This window comes from Myxine glutinosa, chromosome 11 (genome assembly GCF_964187855.1).
Source record: "Myxine glutinosa chromosome 11, kmMyxGlut1.1, whole genome shotgun sequence".
In the NCBI taxonomy this organism is placed as follows: Eukaryota; Metazoa; Chordata; class Myxini; order Myxiniformes; family Myxinidae; genus Myxine; species Myxine glutinosa.
In genome coordinates, this window is record NC_136271.1 from 42012073 (window position 1) to 42023270 (window position 11198).

General features: G+C 44.2%; 1 protein-coding gene across 1 annotated transcript; it reads right to left on the bottom strand.

Annotated features, from left to right (window-relative positions):
- Positions 1–340: 340 nt before the first annotated feature.
- Positions 341–10992, bottom strand: LOC144888274 (uncharacterized). Its single transcript, XM_078765920.1, has 4 exons — positions 10959–10992; positions 10618–10851; positions 7163–7401; positions 341–2605 (listed from the first exon to the last, which is right to left on the bottom strand). The coding sequence occupies exons 1-4, from the start codon at positions 10990–10992 to the stop codon at positions 821–823; spliced, it is 2292 nt and encodes a 763-aa protein (XP_078622046.1). The 3' UTR covers positions 341–820.
- Positions 10993–11198: the final 206 nt, after the last annotated feature.

Genomic DNA, 11198 nt, shown 5'->3' on the forward strand with positions numbered 1-11198 from the left:
ATTTTTCAGACCCTCCATACAGCTATTTTAAAGAACCATCGCCATGTTTCCGAAGTGTTCTTTTTGCCACTCAACAATCGCCTGCATTGATGTTTTTGTCCTCTTACAATTAGAGTTTAGTGAGTTTTAGTTGGGCAGCTAGATTACATCAGTGCTAACTGATAACAAAATGCGAATCTAGCCATCATAAAGATCATCTCAAGTACGTATGCGCCTCGATTTCATATTTCTTCGTGGAAGGTGACCCACTGACTTCTACACATCAGGACATATTGTTCTTGGTTTTTCTAACTGTTGAGAGACATAAGCTGTGTTAAAATAGTCAAACTAGTACTATTTTGAGGAAATTAGGTAATTCTTTATTCCAAACAAAGGTTGAACGAAACCAAAATGGTGCGATGAATCATCAGACCTTGATAAAAGGACAATCTCTTTCTGTCTCAAGTTGATCACATCTCAAGTCTGGGCTCGAAAATTTCATTGATCACTGTATCATTGAGTATGCAATTTTTTTTTTACCCCATAACTCGGTGTCATACATGGTGTTTCAATAATCCTATGGAATTATATGGCACATGCATGATCAACATCCATCATCATGATATGGAGACTACAAGCCCGCTGATTGCTCAATTGAGGCAGATTGTTGACTACTGTGATTGAATGATGACGAATCACGAGATAATTTTAATGCAATTTCCGTAATGGATTTTTCCATCATTCACAAGATTATTTTTGCAATTATTTTTTAAAGTTTGAGTTAATTTTATCTACTCGGATTTAAGGATTTGATGGCCTGCCTTTCAGTCAAACACAGGCATTAAACACTTAGTGGAGACATGGGTGGACTGTTACTTTCCAGTGAATCAAAGCAGCCTGGGGCCTGTGCTGAAGGACAGTTCCCTTGGTTTCTATCACCTTGCAAGCTCAAGGGTACATTGTCAATATCACTTTGCACCTGACCTAGTGCATGAGGGATTGACTGCCTTGACAAGTGCTGCTTTCCTTGTGGATGCATGTGGGAGATGGCTGACTTATCGTAATGAGCTTTCAATTGTTCTGCTGTTTGTGGTACAATTGACTTGGCTCTGAAGTCATGGGAAACTTCCGAGTTTACAGGGGACCTCTCACAGTACAGGTCCTCTGAATAACAAACGTTCTGTGGGAGTGGTACGTTCTCAAAATCAGCATGAAATGGTCGGAATCTCTGAGATGAAAAACGTGCATCGCAATGCCTAGCATATCGTGGAGGTCTTGGGAAGGCCCAAGGAGGGGGTGGACGAAAGGGGGAAAATCGCATGCGAGGAGGCCAAAATGCTGGATATCCAGGGTTTGGAAAAGGGGGTGGATTGAAAGGAGGACATGGATATCCATATGGTGCAGACCTAATAGTCTGAAATGGTGGTGGGGGTGGTGGTGGGGGTGGTGGTGGGGGTGGTGGTGGTGGTGGTGGCAGAGGCGGCTGGAGTGGCGGTGGCGTTAGTACTGGGCCGTGTCGGATGGATAAATCAGTAGAAGGTGTCGGAAGAAGACCACGGCTTTGTTTTAAAAGGTAGTTTGAATGAACCATCTCATCATATGATGATGAAGTGTGAAGGCGTTTAAGTGATGGCCTGCTCATGTTTTGCTGCTGCTGCTGCTGCCAGTCCAATTCTGAACTATGACTCATCTCCTGATAACTCTCCATCTGTCCTGTATCCAGCGTGTGTGTGGCTGTTGAGGCAGGTCTGGAAAAAGGTGTTTTCACCAATGATTCATGCTCTTTATTATATTTACTCGGAAGCTTTGATTGCAGGCCGTGCTGGTAATCAAATGTCTGATAGTCACCCAAGTTAAAGTTGTTGTCAGATTCTTTGCCCATCTCTGGGTCGCTGCTCCAAATGTGTTTGCTACAACTGCTCTTTACATCTTGCTCTACAATCTGTCCTGGAAAGGTGGCAGATTCGCGCAATTTGCGATCAATATTTTTACTCAGAAGCCTTTGAATTTCTTGCAGTAAATCAAGTGAAAGCCTCTGACCATCACCTTTGACACTTTCTGTACAAGCATCGTCACTTTGCAAAGAGTTTTGGGGCAGATAGCCTTCTTTTGTTAAGGTTAGCCGATTAATTCTCGGATCACCGACGGAATTTGATCTCACGACATCCCATTTTGCAAAATCAAAGCAATCACCACTTCCTTTTGCTTTGTCTTTCGTTTCCGGGTAAGAGGAATGGCTTCGGCTTTTGGTTATCGGAGCAATGGCAATGTCGGTTTCTTTAATAATGCGTTTCCCATCGTTTTGGTGGAATTTCGTGGCTATTCCTTCATTTCTCTCCAAGCTAAGTTCCGAACAAGTTTTACCATCTTGAAAACTGCCTTCCTGTGCATCCGCAGCGCCCCTCTTAGGAAATGTCGCCGCACAGTCACCCATCTCTGATGGACAGGAATACTCTGCCAAACTATGTTCAAATCGTACATTTCTGATCTCAGATTTATCAGGGCTCTTCACACTCTCAGGGCTTGACAGATCTGCTTTTCTAGCTGTTGGTGTTTCATTATGCATTGCTTTTTCAGCAGCAGGAATGGCATAATGGCTTTCGGTGGATGTAGATGACTTCGGAGCCTGCAGGGAAAAATAAATCGTGAAAATATTGATTGCTCATGCAACACTTTAACCTGAACTCAACAATTCTATAATGTAAGACAGACCAGAGATAAATGAGTACTAGACTGGCGACGATAAGCTGACGTTTCGGGCATTAGCCCCTTGTCAGACATTCTAATGGCACTGCAGAAATATATACCCTTCTGATCTGTACCATCCATCTGGATGAAAAAGAGGGGTTGTTGGGGAGAGATGCTGTCATGGCTGTACCTTGACATGGAATGTGCTGTGGCAGGTTGATTTACCAATGTGTTCGCCGTCCCTCGTATGGACGATAAACAGGCATCCCCGTCTGGTAGCATTCATTAGTGGACGTTAAAGATCCCATGGTGTCCTTCACGAAGAGTAGGCGGGATTTATTAATTTTTACTGGCACCATAAATAAATGCAAAATTCCTGCCCTAACCAGCAGGAGGTGGTGTATCAGCGGCACAGCCACGTCCTCGGCCAATGATGCTACCCCGCTCAAACTAACGAGTGGCGCATCAAGAGGGATACAGTCACGCACACACACACACGCACGCACGCACGCACGCACACACACACACACACACACATATATACACTATACAGTCACGTGAAAAAGTAAGTACACCCCGTGTAAAGTTTTGACTTTTTCAACATATTTCAACATACAGCTATTTGATCTTCATTTCAACAATATTGATAGATAAAGGTGATATAATATAACAAATATCATGAAACAGTTACATTTTGTAGTCCATTGTATAATTTAAATAAACAGAAATGCAAATTTCACATGTGGGAAAAGTAAGTACACCCCTACATTTATCACTACTTCAAATACCTAAAATTAGAATCAGGTTCCTAAAATTAGAATTAAAACTTCAAATACCTAAAGCTGAATGCCTCAACTCTGTGTTTGGCTCTAAATCTTGTGTCCCAAACCCATCCCTCTCTGTACCCACCGTACCCAGTCGTACCCAGCTGCTCCTGGACTCTGTGTCCTTTCCTCGTGACAAGGTGGAAAAGTTTCTGTCAACCCTCGACTCTGATTCTGCAACTGGTCCTGATGGCATCAGCCCACGGGTCCTAAAATCATGTTCTTCCGCTCTTTCACTCCCTCTCTCTGTTCTCTTCACCCTCTCTTTTGCTCAAGGTCATCTGCCATCTGCTTGGAAATCGGCCAACATCACCGCTTTGCACAAAAAAGGTGCAAAAACAGATCCCAGCAACTACAGACCAATCAGCCTTCTCCCAATTATCAGCAAAGTCATGGAATCCATCATTGCTTCAGATATGAAATCTTTCCTCTTCTCCAATGGCTTGATCTCTGATCATCAATTTGGTTTCAGACCTGGTCACTCTACTCTGGACATGCTGCTTCTGCTTTCTCAACAATGGATGGAGGTCCTCAACGCCAAACAGGAAATTAGAGCTGTCTCCCTTGACATTTCACGTGCCTTCGATACGGTCTGGCACCCTGCTCTGCTCACCAAACTCTCCTCCTTTGGTATCCATGGAAATCTCAACGCATGGCTGGCGGACTTCCTCTCTGGTCGTAGTCAACGTGTGGCCCTGAATGGGTTTCTCTCATCTCCTCTTCCTGTTCAGGCTGGAGTTCCCCCAAGGTAGTGTTCTGGGCCCTGTGCTTTTTCTGGTCTTCATCAATGATCTCTCTGACTCTCTTGAAAATCCTCTCTATCTCTTTGCTGACGACTCTACTCTCTGTCGCTCCATTCCTCATCCCTCAGATCGGCAGTCTGCAGCCTCCTCACTCTCTGCAGACCTGGACAAAATCACAGACTGGGCAAACAAATGGAACATGTCTTTCAATCCTGATAAATCTCACACTCTTACGATGTCTCTCCGAAAAGACCGACTGGAAAACCCTCCCATCCACTTTCTGAATAATCCTCTCCAAGAAGTTCTGTCACTCAAGCTTTTGGGTCTCACTATTTGCCATGACCTTTCCTGGGAAAACCACATTTCAAATCTGGCCTCCAAAGCCAGTCGCCGACTGGGCATCCTCCGTCGTGCGAAGTCCTTCCTTGGCACACCTGAGCTCCTCACCACATACAAGGCTTTCATCCGCAGCTATATGGAATACTGCTCTCCCCTCTGGTCTGGTGCTCCTGCCTCACACCTAGCCCGTCTTCACGCTGTTGAAACCAAAGCGTTCAGAATCATTGGAATCTCCCGCGATGAAGCTAACTCCAAGGGCCTTTCACTCACTCACCGCAGGCAGGTTGGTGGTCTTTCCGTCTTCTACCGTCTCCTCTCTGGCCTTGCCCCCTCCAGCCCTCTCTGGGCTCTGTCCCCCAAATATTCCTACAGGTCGCACAAGATCTGCCTGCAACCCTCTTATGGTTAAACTGCCAAAATCAAGACTTTCTGCTCACCTTCACTCCTTCATTCCTCTTTTCTCCCGCCTCTGGAACAAACTCCCTCACTCTCTTCAATCCCACTCCACCCTCCAGGTCTTTAAAACAGCTGTTCACCACCATCTCATCCTCCCCCATCCAAAACCTTGATCTTTTCTACCCCCGCTAATTTCGGTCCCCTTGTGTTTTATACCTCTCCCCCCCCCCTCCCCCTCCCACGCCTCCTGCCCCCAAGCCCTCTCCCTCCCACACTTCTCCCTGCTCTCAAATGTTGTGGTTGTGTGCTTCCCCTTCTCTCCCCATCTTGTCTTCCGCTCCCTCTTTTTGTATATTTTGTTTGTCTGGTTGTTTTGTTTGTTTGTTTGTGAAATAAATGTTAGCTCTTTCATGAGCCTCGATTCAGTATACAAAAAAAAAAAAAAAAGTGCACCAGCTCAGGTGCAAATGCTTAGAACATCGTCAGAGAGGATCTTGGAGGAACCTGTCTTATTTAAACCTCAGACATTTAGTTTGGTTTGCTCTTTGTTGTTGAAGTGTGCGGTGTCACCTTGCCTAGATCAAAAGAGCTCTCTGGGGCCTTCAGAAAGAAGGTTATAGATGCCCACGAGTCTGGGAAGGGATTTAAAAAGATCTACAAACAATTTGAAATCAATCATTCGACTGTCCGGAAGATGATCTACAAGTGGAAAAGATTCCAAACAACTGCCAAATTGTTCAGGCCAGGCCACCCCAGCAAGTTCAGCCCGTGAGCAGACCGCAAAATGCTGAAAGAAGTCTCGAAGAACCCCAGAATGTCATCACGGGACCTACAGGTAGCTCTTGCCACTGTTGATGTCAAAGTGCACGAGTCTACCATTAGAAAGAGGCTGCACAAATTTGATCTACATGGGAGGTGTGCCAGGAGGAAACCTTTGCTGTCCAGAAAGAACATCAGGGCAAGACTAAAGTTTGCCAATGAACACCTTGGCAAAGACCAGCACTTCTGGAACAATGTGCTCTGGACAGATGAGTCAAAGGTTGAGCTATTTGGCCACAGTAACAGAAGACATGTTTGGCGAAACCCAAAGACAGCATTTGACCACAAGAACCTGATACCAACTGTAAAGCATGATGGTGGAAATATTATGGTTAGGGGCAGCTTTGCTGCATCAGGGCCTGGGCAGCTCACCATCATATAATCCACTATGAATTCTTTATTGTACCAGAGGGTGCTTGAGGATAATGTGAGGCCATCTGTCGGAAAGTTGAAGCTCAACCGAAGCTGGACCTTTCAACATGACAATGACCCTAAACATACCAGTAAATCCACCAAGGAATGGCTGAAAAGAAAGAAATGGAGGGTTCTGGAATGGCCAAGTCAAAGCCCGGATCTAAATCCCATCGAGGAGATGTGGGGGATTTGAAACGAGCTGTGCATGCAAGAAACCCCTCAAACATCGCACAGCTGAAAGAATTCTGCATGGAGAAGTGGGCAAAAATTTCTCCCAGTCGATGTCAGAGACTGGTAGACAGTTATAAGAAATGCCTACTTGAGGTTGTTTCTGCCAAAGGGGGCAATACCACCTATTAGAGCCAAGGGTGTACTTACTTTTTTCCACATGCGAAATTTGCATTTATGTTTATTTAAATTATACAATGGACTACAAAATGTAAATGTTTCATGATATTTGTTATATTATATCACCTTTATCTATCAATATTGTTGAAATGAAGATCAAATAGCTGTATGTTGAAATATGTTGAAAAAGTCAAAACTTTACATGGGGTGTACTTACTTTTTCACGTTACTGTATATGCAATTTTGCCAGGATACTAGCTCATACTAGCCTATATTTTACATAGGTATTGTGCAATTCTAACACACATAGGTACAGCCATCTAAATGCCCCTCTGTAAGGATGGCATACACAACCCCCTCATTGGAAACATGAGAATGAGAGTACATAGTCTGATCCATCTCCATGATCAATCGTACCCAGAATGAACAGCCCAAAGGCTGTGCCATCTCTGTGAGAAGGAGATATTACATTAGTTGTGTATTCATTAAAAAGGATCACCTTAATTTACCCCAAAAATACCATAGTGAGATCATGAAACTACAATTGGCTATTAGCCTTTTTCATAAAATTATAGAAGTAATAATTGGGGTTAAAAAAACAAATAAACAAACCAAATGCAAAGCAGATTCTTTTGCCTTGTCTCCTTTTGCTGCTTTCTTTAATTCTCCAGCAGCAGATTCTGAGCCACCGATGGCACACACACTTGTTTCATGATGTTTGCACTTCCTGCTGGCTCGTGAAGTGATCTTTTGCTCTGAATAACCAGGTGTGCTGCTTTGTTCATCAGCAGGTTCTCTTCTGACACGCACCTGCACGAGAACTCCCAGGATGCTTTCCGAGTATGTGGCATCTAGGTAGAAAAACTGCATTAGTGAATATTTAACTTGAGAAACAGAACAAAGAAAATGCTTAAAGTTAAACAAAAGTTTGAAAATCACTATATTTGAACTATGTTTTAATTTACACGTCCTGAGGCTCATAGAAAAATAAATATTGTCACAGAGACATGATACAACACCAGACTTATCTTCAGACAAACAGCTGGTGACCTTGTGGAAAGTGACACAACTTCCCTTGTGCACTGTGTGCCAGCAATGCCAATGTGACATGCCGCTTTACGCTCTGCACTCATCCTGACAGTTAAAAACATTATCTCCTCCCCCCCCCCCCCCCCCAACTTCTTCGCCCCTTTCATCCCCACTCCCACTTGTATTGCTAACCTACGGGGTTTGTCCATGGCCTCTGGTCTCTAAATACTCAGCATCAGCAAAGGTCAGAATCAAATTGCTGGCCTATCAGTCAGAGCAGGCACTCTAACCACAATACCACCGACTTTGGTAATATATGACTATATGGAATAATTACAGAATCTGGTAATACATCATTATATAATTTTTCACTTTAAAATCTAAAGTAAAATAATGCAATACGGGGTTTTGCATCATGTTCATTTCATTTGTTCATCATTTGTTCATCATTTGTTCATCATTTGTTCATCATTTGTTCATCATTTGTTCATGCATCGAAAGTATTCGTATACATAATCGAGGCTTGTGGAAGAGCTAGTACACTGAACGGATCAGGGCGTAACAGGAGGCAAAAGGAACAGTAAAGAGAGGAGGAAACACCAACAGCAGAGTTGAAGGTCTAGGCCCTAGATAGTGGCAGACTTAGACAAGCAATGGGATCAGGGTGGTTTAACGAGGGTAGAAAATATCATGCTTTTGGATTGGGGATGATCCGAGATGGTGGTGAACAGCTGTCTTGAAGACCTTGAGGGAAGAATGCAGAGTTTGAAGAGAATGTGGAAGTTGGTTTCACAGGTTGGAAAAAAGAGGAACGAATGAGTGGAGGTGAGCAGTGGTTCTGGATTTAGGTAGTTTCACCAGAAGGGGAATGATGGTGGACTGTGTGAGCTCTGCAGAATCCTGTGGTGGACAAAGCACGGAAAGAGTGGAGGGTGCAATACCAGAAAGGCGGAGGTAGAAGACGGAGGCGAAGTTTTCACCTTCACTCTTTCATTCCTCTTTTCTCCCACCTCTGGAACAAACTCCCTCACTCTCTTCAATCCCACTCCTCCCTCCAGGTCTTCAAAACAGCTGTTCACCACCATCTTTTATCTTCCCCCATCCAAAACATTGATCTTTTCTACCCCTGTTAATTCACCCCAGATCCACTTTTTTGAAATACCGACTTCTTTCCTGGAAGTGCTAGCAGTGTCCATGTCCAATTTTACCTCTCCCACCCCCCCCCCCTCGCCCTTCCCATGCCTCCTCCCCCCCAAGCCCTCTCCCTCCCACAGATCTCCCGATGTCCCTGCTCTCCATGTTGTCTCCCGCTCCCTTTATCATATGTTTTATGTGTCCGTTTGTCTTTTTGTGATCAATGTTAGCTCTTACATGAGCCTCGATCTTGTATACAAAAAAGAAAAGAAAAAAAGTGATAGACCCATAGACTCGGCTTCAGCGTGGGAGATTCCAATAATCTTGAAGGCCTTGGTTTATACGGCATCAAAATGAGCAAGATATGAGGCAAGGGAGCCATTCCAGAGGGAAAAGCAGTACTCCATCAAGCTGCAGATGAAGGCCTTGTAGGTTGTCAAATGTTCAGACTGGTCAAGGAAAGACCATGCATGATGAAGGATGCTCAGTCAGTGGCTGACTTTGGAGGCCATATTGGAAATATGGTGTGCCCAAGAAATATCATGTCTGATGGAAAGACCCAAAACTTTGAGTGACCTAACCTCTGCAAGTGATTTTTTTGAGGATGTCGATGGGAGGGTTTTCCTGATGATCGTTTCGAAGACAAAGTGTGAGTGTGTGGCATTTGTAGAGATTGAAAGACATATTCCATGTGTTAGACCAGCTCCAGATTCTATCAGGGTCTGCAGAGAAAGAAGAGGCTGCTGCCTTCCTGGCTGGAGGATGAGAAATGATACGGCAGAGGGTGGATCATCACCCAAGAGATAAGCAGGATTTTCCAGGGAAATAGAAAGATCATTTATGAGGATTAGGAACAAGACGAGGCCAAAAACACGATCTTGGGCCACTCCAGCCTCGACAGGGAGAGGAGATGATTTCTACCAATCTATATAATAATACCGTAAGGACTCGACTTTGTTATCCCTTTTACGCCGCACCCAGTGAGCCGATGCCCACGGCACTAATGGATTTACGATCTACGAACCGCGCTCTTTGTTTATCACGTACAGCCATACTCGAAAAATCTGAATTAGCCGACGTTGGGGCCCAAAAGCATCCGATTAACTGCCGATACGACGCCATCTTACGACGCCATCGTATTGGCGTCTGCTGGGCGAAGGCGAAGCAAGCCGTCCGCTGATTGCACAGGCGAAGGCGAAAGCAAGCCGTCCGCTGATTGGACAATCCTGAGCATGCATTTGTGCCGGTGTCGGCGATCGTTGTTCATATACGCACTCTTCATTCTCATCTTTCTTCCTAATTCTTACTCGGACAAGCAAATCCCCTATGCCATCCATAATGGTACCCTCTATCCATACACCATATCCTCCCTTCCGTGGATGTTCCACGGGTTTCGGCTAGTATTCAGTATTTTGCCAGAGCAGTTTGTTAATTTATCAAGCAGAATATAGCAAATTATCCTCAGATATAATAAATCACAATTGCACATGAAAGAATAACATATCATTTGAGTGGTATTTTATCTTGCTGATATATATATATATAGTATTTATGTAAAATGGAAGTAAACAGAATTATTGTGCATGTTCTAAAACTCAACTTTTGAATATAAACTTTCCCATTTTATTCCATACACAATGTGCAAAGGGCTTTAGAGACGATGACAGCTCGAGTTGTGAAATTAAATATCATTTGCTTGGGGCAGGACCCCGGAGACGCTTACACGTTGTTGCAGAACAACAGTGCACACAGTCAAATTACTTTCATGAAAAGGTATCTTTTATACGTCAATCTGCTCCGTATCTTCCTATAATATCGATATCTATCTGCCTTACTTGGGGTGAATAAACGGGCATTTTAGACAAGCAGGAAACACAGCAAAACAAAATTCAAATCCGACTTACTGGCCGGGCTTTGTGGCAGGAGGTTCGCGGGAACTTCATTAGATGAGCCGTATGGGACAATGTACAAATCTTTAACAGCCTGAGAGCTGGCAGAGATGACGCCGCAGCGCTGACGTTTGCTCAGATATGTGAATAAGGAAGAATAGCCTTCCTGCTCGTCTTCAGAGGCAGGGTGGAAGTGAATGATTGAAATCCCCTGCAGAGAGCGAGAGAGGAACAGCTTGAGGGCAAGCCCTGAGGTTGGCCAAGTCAACCACTATACATAGACTTGGGGCCCCTAAGACTCATTAGTATCGCAACGAAGCTGCAGAAGCAGCAGAAAGCGACCCAAACCTGGATACCTGCCAGGGGTAAGATTGCACGTGGCATGTACATTTACACTGGATAAAGCATGTGCATGGGCAGTACATATGGAATGTCATGCCAAGGACAAGTGCATTGAAATAATATTAACTATTAAAAATCAGGGCGATTGTGGACTTCTCAAAGTGGCAAAGACAACACCGCCGAAAGAAAAACACTTACGCTCAGCATTTTAAACATCTATCTTGGACAAGTGTTTTTTTTTTTCTTTTGAGAAT